General features: G+C 50.2%; 1 protein-coding gene across 3 annotated transcripts in view; it reads right to left on the bottom strand.

The window, feature by feature from the left end:
- The window catches only part of PDE4B (phosphodiesterase 4B), a 225,156-nt gene that overhangs the window by 38,765 nt on the left and 163,948 nt on the right, over nucleotides 1-22,443 (bottom strand). For all 3 annotated transcript variants that reach the window (XM_036387461.2, XM_054515699.1, XM_036387463.2), the window contains 3 exons: nucleotides 20,722-20,758; nucleotides 20,564-20,634; nucleotides 15,990-16,039 (listed from right to left, as the gene is read on the bottom strand). In XM_036387461.2, coding sequence (XP_036243354.1) covers nucleotides 15,990-16,039; nucleotides 20,564-20,634; nucleotides 20,722-20,758 — 158 coding nt within the window. The remainder of the gene's footprint in view (nucleotides 1-15,989; nucleotides 16,040-20,563; nucleotides 20,635-20,721; nucleotides 20,759-22,443) is intronic.

Genomic DNA, 22,443 nt, shown 5'->3' with positions numbered 1-22,443 from the left:
TGGGATGGGCTGAATCACCCTCCGGAGGTGCTGCCACTCTCTGCTCACTGCTCCCCTCTGCCCCAGGCACAGGAAGGGACCCCCAGAGGTCACCTCCCACCCACAGTGGGACCATCCCAGCTGAGCAGCAGCACCAGCAGCTGCAGGGCGCTGTTGGACACCCCACAGCCCCCCTGTCATCAGCCACCAGCAGCCTTCACCCCAGCCTGGCAGCCTGCTGTCCTGCCATCCCCAGCCCTGCCAGCAGCTGCCACGTGGGAACGCTGTGGGAAATGGTGCCCAAGGGCTCCCTGCACACCCACCCACGGCCCTCCTTGTCCCCAGGGCCAGGCCACCCTCCAGCCCTTGGAGGAGGAGGTGGGGCCTTTCCAACACAACTTGCTTTGGCAAGTCTGCATCCACCATTCCCAGTCTTCTCTCTTGTCTTTCATGTGTTTGGAAATAGACTCCAGAGGAAAACGTCAGTGACCTCTCACCGATGGGAAGAGTCTGAGCAGTCCACAGTTCCCCTAATCTGCTCCACCCTTCTCAAAGATGCACCTTTTCCCTGTTATCACCTTCCTAAGCACCACAGTTTTCATGGGCGACTCACATTGACCTCACAGCTTTTCCAGCCTGATCCTTGTCCAATGATGTGGGCCTGGACACCTCCACCTCCTCTAAGCTGTCCCCAACTGGCTGCTCCCTCCTTGTCCTCCATCCCTTATCTCCCAGGCAGGCTGGGGGATGAAGACTGAGACAAAAAAATGCTGACTATTTTGGTCTTTCCTGTACCATTACCATTAGGCTGTTTCACCCATGGATCAACACTTTTTTCTGTATTTTCTTTCCCTGCTCCATACCCCCACTGGGGTCCCCTCACCACTCACAGCTCCATCAGCCTTTGGTCATGCCCCAAGTTTTCCATGCCTCCCTTGTTCCCAGTGTTTCTCACTCTTTGCCTGCTCCTTTCTTGCATTTCGACTCTCTGAGAAGCTCCTTGCTTCACCGAGTTGCCCTCCACTGGAATTCCTGATCTTCCTGCACAACAGGATGGTTTGCTCCCGAGCTTTTCTTCAAAAAGCAGCCATCACTTAAGACTGGTCTATAATTTTTAGGTGGCTGAAGTGGGATGAAATGAATCTTATGACAATGACAGTCTTGAGGGCAAGCAGGACTGGAAGGCCTGGGCAGCAAACAGAGGAGCTCGTGCAGAGCCCTGGTGCTGGCCAGTCCCAGTTTGATCCCAGTTGCTGTGACCCACCCTGGGGTGAGCAGCAGGACCTCAGCCACGGGGGCCTCATGCTGTTTGGGAGCAGAAATGAAGCATTTCCAGGGAGCTGATCCCAGAGGTCAGCCTGGAGCGGGAGCCAAGCCAGAGGAAGCCGGTTAGGGCAGAACTGGACAAACCTGCAGAGTCCTGACTGTACCCACCAGCACTGGTTGGGGTTGGTGGATCACCACCCAGGTCATGAGAATCGGGTCACCGAGGCCACCAGCACGGGCCACTGACTGTTAGAGGAGCCAGGACTGCAATTAGTGCACAGCCCGTGACTGGGGTTCGTTATCTCCAGAGCTGGAGAAGCCCCTGGGTTTGGCCAGGCCTGGTGGGAATGGTGCTTCCCATTGGAGCCAGCCCTTCAGGGCCATCAGCCAGGGGCCCTGGGGTGGGCAGCAGGGCAGTGCCAACAGCATCACCCCCTCCAGGAGAGGATGGGGATGCTGCTTCTGGCAGAGGAGGATGACATGGAAGAGGAAACAGGAGCTGGGAAAAGCACTGGGATAAGCCAGCAGCTGGATCCAAAACCAGAAGCTCTGAACTGATGGAGGAGACACTGTAGTTTTTCAGAGAGACCCTGGGATAGCCCCAGAGATACCTTAAAAACAAACTGAAACAGACAAAGATGTGGCTACTCAAGTATTGTCTTTCCAAGATCCCAAATGCTGCTGGGAGTGAAGGAGCTGAGTTTCGATGGGCATGACAGAAGATGTTTCACCAGGAATCATCATTCCCACACAATAAACAACACTAACATCTCCAACAGAGCATTGGGAACTCTTGGAAAGCAGCAGCTAATAAAAAGTCTTGCTCCTGAATTAAACCCAAAAAGCACTTTTATATCCATTTTGTGTGTTTTAATGAGTCGGATTGTACGTCAGCCCTGCAAAGCTCAGCTTTGAAGATGCTGCAGGAAGAGATGAAAGCTCCAGATTCCCAAAGCCCAGCTCCACTGCACCTTTCTCATGACAATGAGCTGCAAAAACGAGGCGTGAACACCAAGAACACCTAAAGGTGGCTGATAGAAGTTGATGAAGCTTCCCAGAGAGGTAATTTCTGATGTGGAGATAAGCCTAAAGGTTTAATCTGAAATGCTAACGAGGAAGGAAAACTGGAGACATTCTGAGGAGGGATTTCAGGAGATAGCATCTCCTGTAGGGTGGGATGGTTTTACCACAGGGCAATCCCGTTTCCCAGTGTCCTTCCCCCCGCAGGGAACAATGCAGCCGAGGTGCCACAAATCAGAGGGGTAAGTGACAGTGCTTTTATGGTGCCAAATGGAAGTAACAAAATGCAGGAAGCATCCTGTCAGATGTCACTTAGCAGCGCTATCACTGGGGAATCTGGGAACGGGATTTGCCTGCATAGTAGGAATTCCTCGGTCCTCCGAGAGGGAGAAGCAGAAATGGCAAGAGAGGCGGAATCTAATCTTGGCCTGTTGAATGAATGAAGGATTCCTCAGTTCCAACTTTATCTCAGCGTTTGGCACATTATCCTTTCACTGACCACGTCGATTCCTCCTTGCCCGGGGATTCTTGCCTTAATCACAAGACAGGAGGAGAAACAGGAAGCAAGAGAGGAATTCTCCAACTCAGGGTCTAACAGAGAGTGCAGGAGGTGGACGGTGTGTCAAGGGAGGGAGCTGCAAGGAGAACGCTGGGAATGATTTCATAGGGAATGTAACAGACTTTGAACGCATTGAAGACAGAATTTCCAAGGTCACGATGGATTTTTACATTAAGTGAAGCTCTGTCACAGCTTTGCTCCCCACGGTCCTCAAAGAGCAGTGAGAAGAGCCCAGGGAGCTGCAGGCTGGAGATGCCCATTGGTTTGGATGGGAGGGAAGCCTCCACCCAGCCCCAGAGCTGAGCCTGAGGATTTCAAATCCAATCCCGATTTCCTGCAAATCACACTGTGATTCTGTTTCTCTAACTAAATGAGGCCAGGCTGGGTCACAGCAAGCACATTTTACTGTGTGAGCAGAAGTGTTTTCTTCAAGCACACGTGAGTGCAGGAGTGTGAGAAAGCCCTGGAAAACTCAGGATATGATGATGCAACGACCTCGGTACCCACCTAGGATTTACCTGGGCACTGCATTATCTCACTTGCTACATGTGGGAGAGCGCTGGGGAGCTCACACGTGCGGGGAAACCAACTTGGATCCTGGAAGCAACATCCTTGTGCTAACGAGGTGCTCCACCTAAACTAATTAGCCCTGCCTTTCAACAGCCTTAATTAGGTGGGGCACCATCCTGGGCTGTTGTGGCTGGACGGCTTCCGGTTCTGGAGCTGGCTCAGCCACAGCCGGGCCCGGGATTCCTACCGGGAGCTGGCTGTGCTGGAGAGGGGCCCTGCTTGTGCCAGCCCCCAGGCTCTCCCCGTCCCAAACTCCCTCCATCCTCGCATCTGTGCACAAACACCTCCTGCACCCCTGCAGGCGCCCCAAAACCTCCTCCTCTGAAACCTCGAGCTGACTTTCACAAGAGGCCCACGGCACGGAAGGAACTCCCCAGCCAGACCACACAGCAACGATCTCAGCTCAACCAGAGGAAAAAACAACCTCAGAGTCTGAGAGATGCACAGGATTAACTGTGCTCTGTGTCACCGTTTCACAAGAAATTGGCAAACCACGGGCAGAAAGGTCCTCGCTTGGATCTGCTCCCAAATCCAGGTGCTGCTTTCATCCCCAGACACATCTGGAGCCATTAAATCAGGTTTTAACCTGGACATAATAAAACTTCTGGTCTAAAGAGTCTGTCAAGAGTGAAAGTCTTTTGTGGTGAAATAGATGCTGGAGTAGGAAAAGGAGGAGGAACCTCAGGGAAGAATCCTGGAAGTTCAAAGCACAATCCTGGATCTACCTGAAAAGCTCCACTTGGCCACTGGCATTGGATGCAAAGACAAAGTTTATTAATAATCCTTAGCTCTTCATGGGGAAAGTTACTCAGAAATGCTATAAACAAGGAGTAGAGCAAGGCTGCCCACGTCACCTGAGCCACGTAGAACAGGCCACTGGTTAAATGTTAGACCTGCTTAAATCAGGTTCATTGGCTCCTGGGAAGGTTCAAAGGTCACAATTTAAGACTAAATTTGCCTCTATTTCCTCTCAATTTAATTTCCTGATGTTTCTCAATATGAAAGTTAAGAATGTGGTTTCAGGAAGCATCCCAGCCATAATCCATAGGAATTCTTTATGACACATAGCACCCTTTGTGTCCCCATGCCTTGCTCGAGCCATGGAAAGACAGGTCACAAAGTCACCCCTTACATTCTGAATGAGCATTTCCATGATATTAATTATAAAATATAACAAAATGGTGTTTTTATCATGGCTAAATGCAATTACTTGAAAGCATTATCCTTTAGGATGCCAGCTTAAAAACCTGCTTTAGTTTGGAATTTTAATCTGTTTTCCTCCAATAGGTATTTTATGTACCCAAGGGGAAACGTCAACCCCGTCGATTCACCTCAGCTGAACTTGGTGCCCTTGGTTTGCCTCTCACCAAAATGCCTGGGACTGTCATCCCCCAGCTGAAATCCAGGGATATCTGCAGGGAGCAGAGTCACCCAAGAATGCAGAATGTTGCAAAAAATGGCCCGTTTGGAGCAATTGGGATGCGAAGCGAAGCCGTGAGTCAGCGCTATCGGCGGATCTGCGATTGCAGCGTGGGACACGGCGCGAGCCCGGGGAGCAGAACCAGCACACAGAACCTGGACAACCTCCATTTCCTAATCCACAATCCTCCAGCTTTTAAAAACGCAGGATATTTCACATGTCAGCTGGGTGCTGGCTCCCCAAAACACCCAGGTTTTGTCCATCCCCACACCATAACTCTGATTTTGGGGTGAGCCTCAAGCCCCAGACTCAAACTCCTCAGTGGCTGAGAGCAGAGCTGAAACTTCCCCATGCTAATCCTGGGTATTCATCTCCCTCCTGCACAGCTCGTGACTCACTGGCCTCTCTGTTTCCCCAAGTGCACGTAGAACTTTTGGAATAATGTGCTGAAAATCACGGAGTGAGTCCCACGGGGAACGGGGTGGGGAGGAAGAGGGAGATGGCAGGAGCCTACAGAGCAGCATCATTTGTTTTGACAGCTTTTAATGTTCCATATTAAACCCTGCACGTGCTCATCTCCACCTGGGAGCTGAGGCCAGCACACCCTGGCTCTTTAAAAGGTGTGTTTAGGACATGGCACCACATTTCCCCTGAAATTACCAGGGAAACAACATCAGATTCACTCCCTGGTTATCCATAATCAGAATTTGATATTATAGAACACCAGATATTAGTTTATTTGTAAGTTTTTTTCTAGATCTGGACTACTTTAGCCAAATTCTGAGTCCTGTATGACAACATTCCTTAAACCTGGGGTCAGTCCTGACCCAAATCAAGTTTTTTACTCCACAGAGATGCCTGGAAGTGGCAGATGGGGACAAACATGACCCAGTAATGACAGGCAGACTTGAAAGTGTAACCACTCCCCAAATGGCTGCAGCTGGCAGACCTGAGGACAGCCTTTCACTCTCAAAAACCATTTGATTAAAGCCCTCAAAATACAGTGATTTAAGCACCTCAATCTGAGTTCAAAGAAATCAAAATGTCAGCACTAAAAGCACCTCTTAGTAACAATTCCAGTTTAAATATCAGATTGAATGGACATGGAAATGGAAATGTTCCTCACTGAAGGTCAGCTATGGCTCAGCCTGCTGGGGATTATTCCAGGGCTTACTTTTCCTGCTCTAAGTTTTATACTCCAAGGCATTTTCCAGAATTTCTTACATTTAGCAGCATAAGAGGCACCTGGTGTCAGGCTTGGCCAAGGTCTCTGTGCTGTCACTCACACTGTCAGGAATTCTGTGCAGGAAATTCAGCACAATTCCCAGAGTTTTGCTGAATTTCAGGCTGATTTCCCCACGTGACTCCCCACTCGAGGCAATGTGCACCAGGAGCTGTTCTAGCAGCACTCAGAGCCACATTTGGAAGTGTCACAAAAGAGGGAGCAGCTGCTGCTGGAAAATGTGGTGTGAGCAGCATCTCTGCCTGAGTCCCTCCTTCCTGACCTAGAGAGGGTGAGGAGCAACTTTTTGGCTTTTACCTGCACGGGATGATCCCACTGGAAGGGGAGGGAAATACTGAAAAGCTGTGTGCAGTAGAGCTGAAACCCAGGAAGCTGCAACAGGAAATTTGGGAAATACCCTCCCCAAGGAGCTGGAATTCAGGTGGGGGCCCAGCAGCATTTGAGGAGGAGCCAGGTGGGGATCCTGTCCTATGAAGCCTAAACCAGAAACACTCCAGTTCAACTGGAAACTTCTCCCTGGAGTTCTCTTCTTCAAGAGGATCTTTGGGAAGAAAAGGGAGGAAAGCATTTCACAGCTGTCAAATGCCAGCAAAGTCCATTTCCAACAAACCCTGCACTTGTGTGTGTTTATTCTTGGAATTCTCTTAGCAGGACTGGCCCCACGCTGTGCTCAGTGACAATCCCCACAGAACAGACGTTATCCCACATCCTCTTGGGCTGTCCCAGACCAGCACAAATGCTCTCAGCATGGATCCAAACGTCCTGTTCTCGAGTCAGCTACAGCAGGGACACGATTTTGGGTCACTTCTTGTAAAATCTGTACAAGGAATGAGGCGGGGAGGGAGGGAAGAGGCTCAGGAAAACAGGCTGGCTTTTCCACTTCCCAGAACTCTCCCCTGGTTTTTTCAGAGAACACAAAGATTGCTCTGATCAACTCCTGCTTTTGTCAGCCTAATATCTGGTATTTAAAGAAAAAGACATTGCTTGTAAAATGTGACATTTCAGAAGCATTTTGGTATGAAGTGCTAAGCCTGACAAACCTCCCTAAACACAGGCTTGAGGCACGAAAGGTCTGACTGGATTGGACCCACTTGGAATGGAAACATTGGGGTGTCTGGAATATGCTCCAGGGGCCCTGGCAAGCTGCAGCCAGAGCCTCTCTCCAAGTGCTTGGAACCTGGAGCCTCTGAGGTCCAGGGAAAAAGTCTGCTTCAGAAAGCTTTTGAAGAGTGTGAAGGTGTGGTGGAGGAGTTTAGCATGCACAGATGATTAATTTGCTCCTGGAAAGGGAGATTTCTGACAGCAGGATATTTATACTGGAAGAGCTACATTAAAATGCACAGTCCCTTTAAAATTCAATTTAACCATGGAGTTCCTTAGCACTGAATAATGATCTTGGATCCCAGCAAACCTTGGGTCAGATCCTGCTCCTGGCTCATGTTTGTCACCTCCAGAGGCGCAGTCCTGATTACAAAATCAAAAGATATTAATTGTCAAATCAACACCCTGCAGGATTTTGGAGGGCTTTTTTAATTCTGAATTCCTAAAATGATTCTGAGCTCCAACACACAGCAAAGCCAATCAATGCTACCTTTGGATGTGAGAACATATCCCACAGGGAGAGGTGTATGTAAATAGTTTTTAAAGGCTACTGCTTAAAACATTTAAATGTTGGTAATCATACATATTTACAGTGAACTCAGTGAACTTTGAATAAACTGACAGGTTTGATTAATAACCATAAATAATTAGCAGCCGTTTCCTTTCTGTCAAAAAAGGTATTGCAATTATAGCATCCTTAAGGCTGTCATTCACAGGCACTTCTTGGAGCAAATATTACAATGAAATGTTTCATTAACTCTTAGTGTAACATTCCTCCCCGCTTGCACAATGATGGTTACATTAATTAGCACACCTTGCTCGGCTACAGAAATCATTTTTAGTGCATCAGGAGATGAAACTGGTGATAAAAGCAGAACATTTCTGGGTGATTTGAACATCGAAACGATCAATATGTTCTTTATTCAGTGTCACTGTTTGGCAACTGCTGAGCGTGAATCAGAATGGATGCAATTCCATATGGAATACAGGGAAAAGTTCCAGAGCAACCTTTTGCTTCCTCTTTTGATTTTTAAAGCTCTGAAAGTTATAATCTTTGTAATTGTTATTTTGTAATTGTAGAGTTAAGTTTGGTGAGCAGACTGTCCCTGCAGAGGACAGGAAAGTCCAATTCTGTCCTTCAGGAACAGCCCTTTCCCCTCTTTATATCCCACTCCAACCTGGAATCAACCCCTGCTCCCACCAAGACTAACAAATATAAAAAAAATATTGGGAATTCCTGCCCTGACTACAGACCAAAGGATTTGGCTGCTGAGAATCAGAACACAGTGTTCGAAACACTCTTTAAAACACAAGAAGAAAGCAACTTGCACTGGGAATCAGGTCCTGCAGAAGGAGCAAGGTTTGGCCTTTGGGGCTGGCTGTGGGATTTGAGCAGAGCATTCCCCTGGGAATGTCTCCACAGGGATTCTGGATGCAGCTTCTCCCATGGTGTGTCCAGGACAGAACGCTCTGCACTGAGAAACTTCCCCAGAGCTGTGGGGCCGAGCTGCCGCCGGGGGCTTTGGGGAGGCCACTGCAGCTCCCAGTGCCTGGCAAGGCTGTGACATGGAAGCGGAAAGGACTCAACCACGGGACAATGTTCATCCCCGAGGCACGCACACTCTGTGCCCTGCGACCTAAAAAAATAACCCGGCCTGCCAGAGGTTTGGTTTGGGTGGTTTTGTTTGGTTTGGGCTGTTTTTCCCTCTGATCCAGGACACGGCTCTCATTCTCATCTGGAACTGATTCAGGGTGCCGAGGAAGTGCGCTGTCAAAACCTCCCCCAGCAGCCCTGATGGTTGTGTGCAGCAAACAAAGGAGACACAGATTTTATCAGCGCTGATATCAGCGATGGCAGAGCCCAATTGTCTCCGCAGGGCCCTTGTGCAATGCAGCGGGACAGGAGCTGGGAACGGGACCTGACCTGGCCCTAAAGAGCAGAGCCAGCCAAGGACACAGCGGGACCTGACCAGGCCCTAAAGAGCAGAGCTAGAGAGGGACACAGCGGGACCTGACCTGGCCCCAAAGAGCAGAGCTGGACAGGGACACAGCGGGACCTGACCAGGCCCTAAAGAGCAGAGCCGGACAGGGACACAGCAGGACCTGACCTGGCCCCAAAGACCAGAGCTAGAGAGGGACACAGCAGGACCTGACCCAGCCCCAAAGAGCAGAGCTGGACAAAGGACACAGCGGGACCTGGCCCGGCCCCAAAGAGCAGAGCTGGACAGGGACACAGCGGGACCGTGCCACCCTGAGGTGCCTTCCTCAGTGCAGGGGGACAGGAACGGGACCTGACCTGGCCCCAAAGAGCAGAGCTGGACAGGGACACAGCGGGACCTGACCTGGCCCCAAAGAGCAGAGCTGGACAGGGACACAGCGGGACCTGACCTGGCCCCAAAGAGCAGAGCTGGACAGGGACACAGCGGGACCTGACCTGGCCCCAAAGAGCAGAGCTGGACAAAGGACACAGCGGGACCTGACCTGGCCCCAAAGAGCAGAGCTGGACAAAGGACACAGCGGGACCTGACCTGGCCCCAAAGAGCAGAGCCAGCCAGGGACACAGAGGGACCTGACCTGGCCCCAAAGAGCAGAGCTGGACAAAGGACACAGCGGGACCTGACCTGGCCCCAAAGAGCAGAGCTGGACAGGGACACAGCGGGACCGTGCCACCCTGAGGTGCCTTCCTCAGTGCAGGGGGACAGGAACGGGACCTGACCAGGCCCTAAAGAGCAGAGCTGGACAAAGGACACAGCGGGACCTGACCTGGCCCCAAAGAGCAGAGCCAGCCAGGGACACAGCGGGACCGTGCCACCCCGAGGTCCCTTCCCCGCCACCGCGGGGCTGCAGCTGCCTGGGTCACTCGGAAGGAAGGCACTCATCAGATAAAGGCCTTTGATAACCCGGCTGGATCGATGGTTTATCCTACCTAGCTGAGTGTGGGCTCATCGGTGAAATGCCAACCTGACCAAAACCCCAGAGTTTGGCTCTGTGACCCCTCCAAAACTCATTGCTGCTGCTGTTAGAGCAGCCCTGCTCCTCCTGGCAAGGCAGAGCTGCTGCTCCCTGGCTGCCTGAGGATGCCATCTACGTGTGTCCTCAGGGCTCAGCTCCCACTAATGCCTCAGGATTTGGCTTTCATGGGTTTTATAGTTTTAGCTTTTTAAAACAAAATATTTTTCAGATCCGGTGCCGCTTTAGCACTCTAAAGCTCCACAGCCTATCAGCTGCTGTTCCCCCATTTTATTCAGCCAGAACCATTCCTCTCTAGGCCTGAAACTCGAGGGCACCTCACTGTCTCAGGCCCTGAGAGGTCCCCGTGAGATTCACTGTAAACAACAGTGAACTGTGGGGAGCAAACTGAGAGCAAATGACTTCATTAGCTGAAGCTGTAAGTGGAGGATTAACCCCATATGTAAATGGACCAAACTTATAAAAGTGTGAAAAACTGGTGACCATCGCCCAGCCCATCTTGGGTGTAGCCCTGAGAGGCTTTTCACTGCCCAAGGTGTGCCCACTGAATGAAGGCCTCCAATAAATACCTGCTTTCATTCTCTTTAATTTCCTCTAGCTTCTGTTTCAGGTAGCCACTCCAAGGCACCACCAGCCCCTCGGGAGCCTGTCCAGAGCCACTCCCGATGGGAAAAAGGGAGCAGAGGTGCCTCCATCCCTGGGTATCTCTGCATGGCTGTCCCGGGCAGGCTCGGGAATGCAGCAGGCAGCGGGAATGCTCAGGGAGTCCCGCACACTCGGGGCTGCAGGAGGCAGCTGGCCCCGGGGAGTGACAGGCTCCTGATGGCAGCAGCACGTGGAGCATCTTCATGTGACATCCACAGGTGGGGCGGAGGGGAAAACAGTTTTTATCCGTTGCTATGGAGTCATGATTAGCTTGTGTGTCTTCAGAGCCTGCCGAGGAGAAATGAAGGCTATTTTCTTATATAGATGTCATGAAATCAACCCTGGCAGAATTTCGGGAGTCAAAGGCTAAGCAGGTTTGCCTGAATGCCTCCTGTCACTTGATACACAAATAAATCTAGCCAGGGGACCTGAAACAAGTGTCACTTGTCAGCCAGAGCCAAGCACAAAAATGACTTTTTAGTCTCGTTTGGAGCTGTTTATGCACACAGCAACACAACAAACGTGCGTTCAATAAAACACAGCAATTATCCTCACCCAAAATGAGCCTTAGAAAATGAAGCAAAAAACCACCCTTATTGCAAAGGGTGACTTCAGAAGAAACTTTTCCCTTATTCTCTCCAAATGCTAAAAGCAAACCTGATGTTCTTCTTTTAAAATGTGTCTGCCTCTAGCTCTTTGGCACAGGTTTGCTGCTGGGAGGGCCGGCAATCTATTTAATGACTGCATTGACGTCAATAGCATAACTGAAATACTTACTAAGATGCATGAGTCCAACTTTCGGGGGGTGTGTTCGAGGCAGGCGGGCGCAACACGCGGAACGGACTCGCGGCAGGAATGAACTCCCCCCGGAGAGCCGGGAAGAGCCCCGGGATGGCCCTGGGATGGCCGGAGCCGCCTCAGCCCCGCTGGGAAATTCGCCTTGAAACGCTCTTTTAAGCTGACGAGCGGCAAGAATGGCCTCGGCGCTCAGCAGCCCGCGTTCAGGCGCGTCATTGAGCTCATTATCTACCTGATTTCTCACACGGTTTTGGTTCGTTTCTGAATGATCTGCATCGTGCCTGCGCCGCATCCTTTAAAAATATTATCTGTAGGTGCTCACAAGCCTCCATTGTGCATGCAGGCAGTGACTCGGGCTCAGCTGCTCAGGAACTCGTGGTTCCTCTGCACTCCTGTAAAAGCCCAAAGCACCACAGACATTTGACTTTTACAGTCGCTCTCCAAATCAAAAGGTCAGATCTTCAGCCAAACTCCCGGCAAAGAAACAGAATTTCAAAGCGAATCCACTGCTCCGTGTGTGCCCAGAGCCATTTCTGCCCGTGCCAAGCAGAGCAGGATGGCGCAAGAGCAGCAGCTCCGTGCTAATTATTCGGGATACAGAGATATTCGTAACCCAGAGCTCACTTGGATGCACAAGGCTCCCTGGCTCCTACGAAAACTTGGGGCTGTCAGCAGCACGAGCATTATCCAGTCTTTGTTTATGCTTTACACAAAGGTTCGTGCACGAGTCTGTGTACGTCCTACACCCACAGGAAAAATGAAAGAGTACGAGTTTGGAGGTCGTGTAAAGGCATGTGAGAGGAGCAGGCAAACGTGCCGAGGTACAGGAAAGCAGAGCTAAGGCAAAAGGAAGAAAAACACCGACCCTTCCCTCCCATCCCCGGAGAGGAATTTGAACAAAGCTTTAATCCCCTGAGCCCTGAAATGCTGCAGGTGACATATCCCAAAGGGCAGCACCCCACGAGCCTGGGGCTGCGGCAGATCAGCAATATTGTGCCATTAATTAATTGTGAGGAGAATGCCTATCATTAATTGTGAGAACTGCCTATCGTTAATTGTGAGGAGAACTGTCATTAGTGAGTGCTGAGCGTATCCAAGGGGATTTTGAGAAGAGTCTCTGCAAATCCCTCACAGTCAGGGGAAAAAGTCGGTGCTGTTTGATCCACAGCTCTGTGCTTTGCTCCTGTCACCACTGGTGACATTAAATGTGGCAGTGGATCAACCAGGAATGGGAAAACACTGCCCATCCCAGCACTGATGGTGTGGGAGCAAAACAGTTTGGGAGAAGTTTGTACCAAATTTGTGGAAGAATGAGAGGCTTGGACTGTGAAAGGTAATTTAATTCAGAGGGAATAAGGGTCACTGAAGGGAATAAACATGGAAGAAAGAACAAAACCAAGCAGGAAAAGCCAGACCTGCTGCTGGTTAAAGGTGTTATTGGTTGAATCATTGGGTAGGAACTGCAGACCTTTCACTGGGGCCAGGGGAGGGGAGAGCTGGAGGGAGAAGGGAAGGCTCTGATCGATTCCTGAGCCCAAGGTGGCACAAAGGTCACCCAGAGTAACTGTGGCAGAGGCCACACTCAGCAGAAACAAAGGGGGACAGGAGAAAGAAACCTCAGGAGAAGGAGCCCTCAGGGACATTGTGACACCGCGTCTCTCATTGTTCCTGTAAGCCAGAGCTGGCTGAGCCCCGGCCCTGCACAGCTGCTGGGGCTGCCACACACCACAGGAACCCCACAGCACTCCCATCATCCTGCCCAGCTCATTAAGGACCGATGGGCTTTTGCTATGGCTTTGTATTTCCATGTTATGGTTTCTCAGTTAATTCATAAAAGTGGTTTGGTGCGTTCCTGTGAGCTGCAGTTATAACAAAATAACAGGAAAAATCTGCCAGATTTACTTCAGCTGATACCAAGGACAAAACACAGGATGTTCAATCCATATTGCCCTTCCTTCTCTGGCTGTGCTTGCAAGGTTAAGAAAGCTCTGAAATACACAGTGACACCAGCAGTGCCTTTCAAAGCCCTTTGTCCCAGGAAAAACCCGGCCAAAAGTTTTTCTGCTTAAAGAAAATGAAAGCAAAAAAAGAATTTCCTCATTTCACCACAGCTCATTTATTCCACCACGGGCCTGGGTCCTCAGTGATGCAACACCAGCAACAGATTTGGCTGTTGTTGCTTGGAAAATCCTGGAATATTCCAGCTGGAGTAAACAGCTGGCGTGTATTCCTTGCAGTGCAAATGCTGGATGTAATTTGCCTCCCTCCGGGGTAATTTTATTAATGCAGCCTCGTTTGCTTTAAGCCCTGAGTTCTGTATTTCTCAGAACAGGATATAAATCACCCCATTAATGACAAATCAAAGGAGACATCCACTAGATGCTCACAGTGATGTCAGTGGCTTGTGGTAAAGCAGTGAATCAACGGGCGACACTGGAGGGTTAAAATCAAATTCCAAGCTTCAACAAATCTTGTGAATCTAAACCCAGTCCATTCCAAATACAGTCTTTTATCTAGAGAGATATGAAGCAGCCTGGTCCCAATCAAAACACGACTGCTTCCTTCTGCAAAACCTTCAGGAAAAACACTCTGCATCCTCTCAGCCGCTGGCACAGAACTGGAAGGGTTCTGATAGGAAAACCTCTCCTTCAGTTCATCATTTCCAAAGCAGAAACCATCAATGGGGGAAAAAAGGTGAAAACACTGAAAAAGTTCCTTACAAATCTCTGTTCTTGCTGAATTAAATGGAAACTTCCTTAGAAAGTCAAGGGTTGTGATTGTTTTCTGCTGCTTGGAAAGGAAGTCAGTGTGACAGTGGCTGTGAAGAGGCAGAGGAAGGCAATGACCTGAATTTAGCCAAGAACCCCAGGATTTTCTACCAATAATGCCAATATTGTCTGGTTTATGTAGGAAATCACACAATTGCCTATTAATCTCAAAAATGCATCTCCTTCTTACCTACAAAGTGTCACAATTTATCACAGCTGCAATGATCCAACTCATTTTTAAAAATTTTACTTGAAGATTTCACCTAAAAGCAGCTAAGATTCATTGTTAAAAACCTATTTACTTGAGGGACCACAAATCCAACCTTTACAAGGTAACACAACACTTGCTCTACAGTTCTGTGTGTCTTCATTACTAAGAATTACTAATGAACACTTCATTACTAAAGGAATTTTCATATATTCCCAGCATTAGAAGCTTGGATCAGCTAAAAAGTACCAAGTGTCCTACAGCTCTCATTGGAAATAGTGTAGAAAAATATGCCCAAAGTGTTAAAAAGTTGAGAGCAACTTTTTCCACAGAAAGTGTTAAGAAAACAAACCTAAAAATTCCTGGAAGGGCATTCTCTTCTCATTATTAGATTGTCTAACTTACATAAACAGATCCATTGAAGGCCTAGGAAATTTTCCATGGGTTTTTTGGTTGTTTTTTCACACAGGCACAAATTCAAAGCTTTGCTAGACCCAGCCTTAGATCAGGTGATGAGTTGCATTCCTGCTGGCTGTGACAGAAAGGGAAGGAGTTTAAGATTGTGGTGTCCAGTTTTGTTTCTGAATCAGAGGTTTCCATCTCCCATTAACAAGTTTGGAAGAACCTAACCTGGAAGTGTCCAGGACTCTGTGTGTCCCCTGAGAATAAATAACACACAGCAGGAGAGGAAATGATAGTTATCCAGGCTTCACATGCTGTGAAAATTAAGCTTTATTAGTCCCTCCAAGCATGTAATTATTGGAAGGGCTGAGATTAAACCTTACAAATGGGCACTGATCCAAATCTTATCTCCTTCTCTGCGGAGCAACCTTTGAATTAGTGCAAGTAGGGCCAGCTCTGATCCTGAGCAGGGTTCTACAGACCCTGAGCCTGGCTAAACCCAGGTGTCAAAGCAAATAAACCTGTCCTAGGTAATCAGCTTCTGCTGCTCACCCTCGTCCTTCCCCCTGCCTGAGCAGCCCTCACAGTGCTGCCCACCCCACCTTGCCCTGGCACCCCCTTCCCAGCAGGAAGCCAAGGAAGTCTCACCCAGGAAAGGTTTGAGTACACAGATCACATGGAGACAAACTGAAATCAACAGAATAAAAAAAAGACCCAGCTGTGCCTGAGCCTGTTCAAGGCTCGTGGGCTGGGGCTTGTCCAGGCCTGTGCTCCCAGGGACTCACAAGAACAGCAGCCACTGTGGCCATGACTATCAAACCAAAATCATGTTCATCTCCTGTGCTAATACACCAGCAGAAACCCCAAACCAAACCATTAAAATAACAATATTTGGAGCCTGGTAGTTCTCTCCTGTGAGTTTTGCAGGAGGAGCTCAGACCTGCACCGGGGAAGGGGCAGGAGAGCAGCTGTGAGCAGAACTGGGCAATAAATGTTGTGTGCCCTTGGCCTGGCAGCCCATCCCCAAATCCCACACATACCTTGCAGGTTCACTCTGGAGACAGGTGGCTGACTCGTGGCTGGAGATCTCCTAGGAGGGAAAAAGAATTCTCTGTCAGGAGGTGGGATTTTATCTTTCCAAACCCTGTCAGCTCCCTCAGTTAAAAATCCTTTTCCTTTCTCCCAAAAAGCCCCGAACGCTTCACAAAGATTTGTTGAGCAGCATTGACAGATCTGTTAGGAAAAGCCAGAGATGGCTGCTCCCTGCCTGCTCCACAGGCTGGAAATGAGGAGAAATGTGTCCCATCCCATGCTGCCTTTGCAACTTCGTGCTCAAAATATGCCTGAAGGCAGCAAGGGCCAGGCTCTGGGGTTCCCCCAGGGCCAAGGCCTTTTCCCATAAAGCTTTTCCCTACGGAGTCTGGAATGGACCCTGAAGTGATGTCAAACTGCTGCAAGGCAATGCCACAGGTAAGGTCAGCAATGTGCCTTTAAACCCTCCAGTTAACACTGGAATTGCTCCTGAAGTGAGGAAGAGGATGCTGCAGTCACTACTGTTTAGCTTTGGGACAGCTGAAGGACACTTCCTGGACTCTGAGCAACAACCTCAGCAGCAGTTCCTAGATTTTGGAGGGGCCAAAAGCTATTTGAAAAAAAATTGATTCAAGTCAAGCCAACAGGGTCTGACTGGAAAAAGGTGCAGATTCTCTCCAAATGTCCACCCAGCTCCCTGTGAGACTTGCCAAACAAAACTGTTACTTTTTCAAGCTGAAACTGTCATCAGAGACTTGTTTTCTGAAGGAGTTAAAAAGAGTTGACACCAAAATCAAGACACTTCAGTTTGGATTGACTAAAGTCCTTCAGGCTGACCAAAAATGAAACTTCGGGCTTCTGCTTCTCTAAAGAAGTTTCAGTTCCATTTTAACTGAAGTCAGATTTCCCCACACTCTCCCTTCGCCAACCTCCTTCCTAACCCCAAATTTCGGAGCCAGCCACTGAACTGCAACATCCATTATTCGCCAGCTCCCCTTTGAAGCTGGAATCAAAGCAGGCAGAGCAGCTCAATTGTGCTGCAATTGTAGCTCCGGGGGGTTCTTCAGAAGTGCTCCGGGAAGGCCTCGCTGCCCAGGTGAGGTCTGGAGCGCAATTCCAGCCCTGCTTCCAGCCCTCCGCAGCCCGCTCCGCCAGGAGCCTCCCTGGCATCCAAAGGCTGTTCTGGCAGGATGTGCAGCTCCCGGGCTCTCTGAAGGGTTCAGCACAGGGCACACGCGCTGGGCGCTCAATTCCCTGCAAATGTGCCCCGACCTGCCTCTGCTGAGCCTTTGAAAAGCCAAATCTCGAAATCTCTAAAAAACAGAAACTCCCCGACAGGGACAGCACGCCGCGGCTGCAGCGCTCCCGGAGCGGAGGGATCCGAGCCCAGGGATCTCCAAGCCCTGAGCTGCACAGACATGCCTTTGGGGGGTGGGGAGGGACCAGCCGCTGCTCCCTGCGCTATTCCCCGCTCCAGAGCCATCCTCAGATCCATGGGCCCATCCTGTTGTGCGGGCAGGCAGCGATGGGAGATGGGAGCTCCGACAGCGCTGTCCTTCCTCGGGCAGCCCCGCGCTGCAGCGGCTGCCGCTGCCCGCTCCTTCCCTCCCGCCGCAGGGCATCGCACCGAGCTGGCTCCGGATGCTTCCCGACCGCGTCCTGGGCTGCAATTGCCAAACTCCGCCACTCCAAAGCCATTAATCATCCTCTCCTCTTTTCCAATCAGGAAACTGCCTCAAGAACCCTGACGTTAAAGTCCAAAAAATATGACTGCCAGTTGTTTTTTTTCCTGCAGGCCTTAACATTCATACTTTCCAGCAAATATGTGGGACAGCATCCTCTTTTTCCTTGCTTGGGCCAGGAGGGGAGGAGGAGGAGGAGGAAAAAAGGGAGAAGAGGAGAAGAGGGGGTAAAGGAAAGCTGAGATTCTCATGATCCCCAGAGCAGAAGTTTAAGTAAAATGTCACATATCATGAGACAGATGATAAAATCATGAGCTGGCAGCATGGCTGCAACCCAGCAGAACTCTTTGGAAACTGTGCAGGAAGCTCCACGGCACCTGGAAGCACATTCTGCCATGGACTGGGATGTTTGGCATGGGAGGGTTTAAAAATTTAATGACTTTTACTTTGGCCAAGCAAACACTTTATACCTCAATCAAATCTGGGAATGTTCTCCAAAGGACACTGTAAGATGCCTGTGTGTCCTACAGGTTACACCCTCGCTTCCTTCCGGCCCTGTCCAATTTCAGATTCTTCATTAGGAACTGCCAAAATGCCCGAGCTTTCCAAAAAAGCAAAGCTTAAAAAAAAAAAAAGGAATATTTCAGCCATCTGGGTTTTTATTAACCTCCACCTTGGAATGCGGCGGTTCCTTCCCATCAAAATTTGCCGACAGGAATCAATAGGAGGGAAAACCTCACGCCTGGATAAAATGCTGGGCTTTACGTAAAATAAAGACCCTGAGCTCGTGGTGGGCACCAGGTGATGCCACTCACACCTGGCGTGCAGCGAGCCCGTGGCGTCCCACTGCGGACATTCCTGCACCTCATCCTTCCCTTCTGGAGCCAGTGAAGGATCAGTGGGACGGGTGGGTGCACAGCAGACCTCGCCAGGAATGAGTGATGATGGCTTGAGGCTGAACAGCTCTCTGGGGCCCAGCAGGCCAGAGGCTGACGATGACTGGCTCAGTATAAATAGCCAAGGGGAAATGGTGGTTCCGGACAAAGGCCTAAAAAGGAGTTTGTTTGGTTACTCCTGTTCAGCAGGTAGGAAAAACAACATCCTCCTCCTGAGTGCATCACCTTCCTCCTTCAGAGCAATCAGTGTCAAAGGAAGTGATGTGGGATTCATTTCTCTGGGCAGCTCTCTCACAGCTGAGCTCCAGGATGCTGCTTCTGGGAAATCCTTGCTGTTCCCAGAGGCCCAGGTTTGGGGTGCTCCCCTTGACATCTGCCCTTTGGCCATGAACAGCTCATGTGAGATAAGCTTTGTTGGCTAGAGCCTGGTGCTGATAACACCAGCTTTGGGGGTTTGATCCCTCTGTGGGCCAATTAAGAGTTGGACTTAATTCTGCTGGATCCCTTCCAAATGAAACAATTCTGGCATTATTATTGCTCTGTGAAGCAGTGGTGGAAATGCAGGGCAGGACCATTATGGAATGCCTGGGATAGCCAAGGTGGCCACACAACAAAGAACATGGAATTGTTTAGGTTGATAAAGACCTCTGAGATCACCAAGTCCAACCCAGCACTGCCAAGGCCAGCACTGACCTGTGTCCCTGGTGCCACACCCACAGGGATTTTGAATCCTCCAGGGATGGGCACTTCACCCCTGCCCCAGGCAGCTGTGCCAGGGCTGGGAAACCCTTTCTGTGAAGAAACTCTTCCTGATATTCAAATAAACCTCCCCTAGCCCAGCCTGAGGCCGTTCCCTCTGCTCCTGTCCCTGTTCCCTGGAGCAGAGCCCGACCCCCCCGGCTGTGCCCTCCTGGCAGGAGCTGTGCAGAGCCACAAGGGCCCCCTGAGCCTCCTTTGCTCCAAGGTGAGCCCCTGCCCAGCTCCCTCAGCCTCTCCTGGGGCTCCAGACCCTTCCCAGCTCCCTCAGCCTCTCCTGGGGCTCCAGATCCTTCCTCAGATCCGTTTCCTTATCCCTCTCCAACCCCTCAGTGTGTTTTTTTGTGGTGTGGGGCCCAAAACTGCCCCCATGATTCATAGTGGACATTGCACAAGATGAAACACAATGCCTGCTCCTCAGGGAGGACCGGAGGGATGAGGGGATGAAGGGATGAGGGGATGAGGAGGGTGAGGAGATGAGGGAATGAAGGGATGAAAGGATGAGGGAATGAGGGGATGAGGCTCAGTTAGGGGATGAGGGCATGAAGGGATAAGGGGACGAAGAGATGAAGAGATGAGGGGATGAGGGGATGAGAGGACAAGGCGGTGAGGGAATGAGGGGTGAGGGAATGAAGCGATGAGAGAATGAGGGGATGAGGGGATGGACACCATGAGGGGATGAGGGGACGAGAGGATGAGGCGATGAGGGAATGAAGTGATGAGAGCATATGGAGATGGATGCCATGAGGGTATGAGAGGACGAGACAGTGAGGGAATGAGGGGTGAGGGAATGGAGCGATGAGAGCATGAGGGGAGGGACGCCATGAGGGGATGAGGGGACAAGAGGACGAGGCAGTGAGGGAATGAAGGGTGAGGGAATGGAGCGATGAGAGCATGAGAGGACGAGGTGATGAGGGGAGGGACGCCATAAGGGGATGGACGCCATGAGTGGATGAGGGGACAAGAGGACGAGGCGGTGAGGGAATGAAGGGTGAGGGAATGGAGCGATGAGAGCATGAGGGGATGAGGGGATGAGGGGAGGGCCGCCATGAGGGGAGGGCAGACGGCGCCCCCTGGCGTCGCGCGCAAACCGCGGGAGCCGTGAGGCCATGGCGGAGCCTGAGGCACCGCGGCCGCCGCTCCCCGGCCCCGCCGCTCCCCGGGCCCCGCCGCTCCCCGGGCCCCGCCGCTCCCCGGGCCCCGCCGGCTCCTCCTGTGTACGGAAGGAGCTTAAAAAGCCAGGCTTACTTGTTGGAGGTGCCTTGTAAATTGGTGAGAAGCGTGAAGTTGTTCCTCACGCTTCTTAGGCTGGCCAGCACCTGAGGGAGACAAAACCGCAGGTGTCACCTTCTCCGCTTTAATACCTTGGAAAAACTATTTTAGAGGCCAATATGCCACCAACTCACCTGGGCAAAAGGTGTGACAATCAGGTCGTCGCCATGCCTAAGGAAAAATGGAGAAAAATGTATAAATTTCTGTACAAATTTACCTTCAAACAGAGTGAAATTCACCTCAGGGAAGGAGCGTTTTCCTGAGGGGGTTTTCCTCATGAACGTACCCACGCAGCATTTAGTTAACACCACATAAAAGCTTGTTCCTAATGGAAAGGTCACCGTGTATATCCAAAACAACCGTCTGCAGTGAGCATTCAGGACTGGGAACGCCAGGCAATAAAAGCCAGGAAATTCAAAAGTTAAGGCTCATGCTTGCACCGCGGTGGAAAAAAACCAACCGTAGTGGCGCGGGGAAAGGTCACCTTTGAATTTCCTGGCTTTTGTTGATCTCTGTCGCAGTCTCTAACCTTGTTCAGACGCCGGGTTTTGTCTGGCTGTTTTCATCACGGAAGATTTGAGCAGAAGTTGTGAGCAAAATATACCAGCAATAAGAGGGATTTTTTTTTTCTTTTTGCCTTTTTTTTTCTTTTTTTTTTGGTATTAGTTATGGCACTTGAGCGTGTATGAAACATTCTGTATGATGGACCTAACTGAGAGATGGCAGGGTATAGAATCATTGAAAGGTTTGGCTTGGGAGGGAGCTTAAAGCCCATCCAGTCCCACCCCTGCCACGGGCAGGGACATCTTCCAGTACCCCAGGTGGATCCAAACTCCACCCAGCCTGGCCTTGGACATTTCCAGGAATCCAGAGGCAGCCACAGCTGCTCTGGGCACCCTCCCAGCCAGGAATTCCTTCCCAATATCCACCTAAATCTACCTGCTTTCAGCTTAAATCCATTCCCCCATGTCCTGTCCCTCCATCCCTTGTCCCAAGTACCGCTCCTGCTCTCTTGGAGCCCCTTTAGGTACTCTGAGAAGCAACATTTTGGTTAACTCTATTCTTAATCCCATAATTAATAACAGGATGTACTGAGCAAGGGCAGCAGAGCCAGATCCAGGCTGCCACAGGACCCTCTGGAGAGTTCTCCACCAGTGCTGGACCCCTCCAAAGAGGAATTCTCCCTGCTGTGCTGCCAGAGGTCATCCCCTCATCCTCACTTGGGTATCAGCGCTATTAAGTCTAATTAAAATTGTCTCCACACTCATGGAGACTCTGTCCCAAGTGCTAACAGAGCCTCGATGCCCACAGTGAGTGGACACTTCAGCTTCAGACAGCCACGAATTTGGGGGAAATGATGGGATTCCCCCACCCCTGCACACTGCTGGGAATTGTTACAACCCACCGTTTACACGAAACACTATTTGCATAATTTGGAGTTTCCTTCAATAAATATTTACTCAGTTTTAACTCAGCAGGAATATTTTCTCGCAGAATTCTCGTGGATCTGGCTAATATTCAGATTTCCATTTCGTGACAAAACTTTCGCAACAGCTCAACTTTGTTTAACGAGCACTTTTTTTATAGCTGAATGGCCACTTCAAAACTTCAAGATGTGCCTTTCAAAATAAGGGGCTGGGAATCCAGGACACTCTGTGGGTATTGATCCTCTCAAGCTCAGCCATCCATCTCGTTTTCTAGGGAACAGCCCCAAAACAGGATGGGAACAGCAATACTGTATATAGAAGTACAGCACAACTTCTCTGTTATTCCAGGATAGGGCTTTGAAAGCTCTTCTGCTAAATTCTGGAGAAAATGAGAATATTTGAGGGATGGGATGGGATGGGAGAGGATGT

The sequence above is a fragment of the Molothrus ater genome, chromosome 9 (genome assembly GCF_012460135.2).
Source record: "Molothrus ater isolate BHLD 08-10-18 breed brown headed cowbird chromosome 9, BPBGC_Mater_1.1, whole genome shotgun sequence".
NCBI lineage: Eukaryota > Metazoa > Chordata > Aves > Passeriformes > Icteridae > Molothrus > Molothrus ater.
This window is presented reverse-complemented; position numbering and strand designations above follow the sequence as displayed.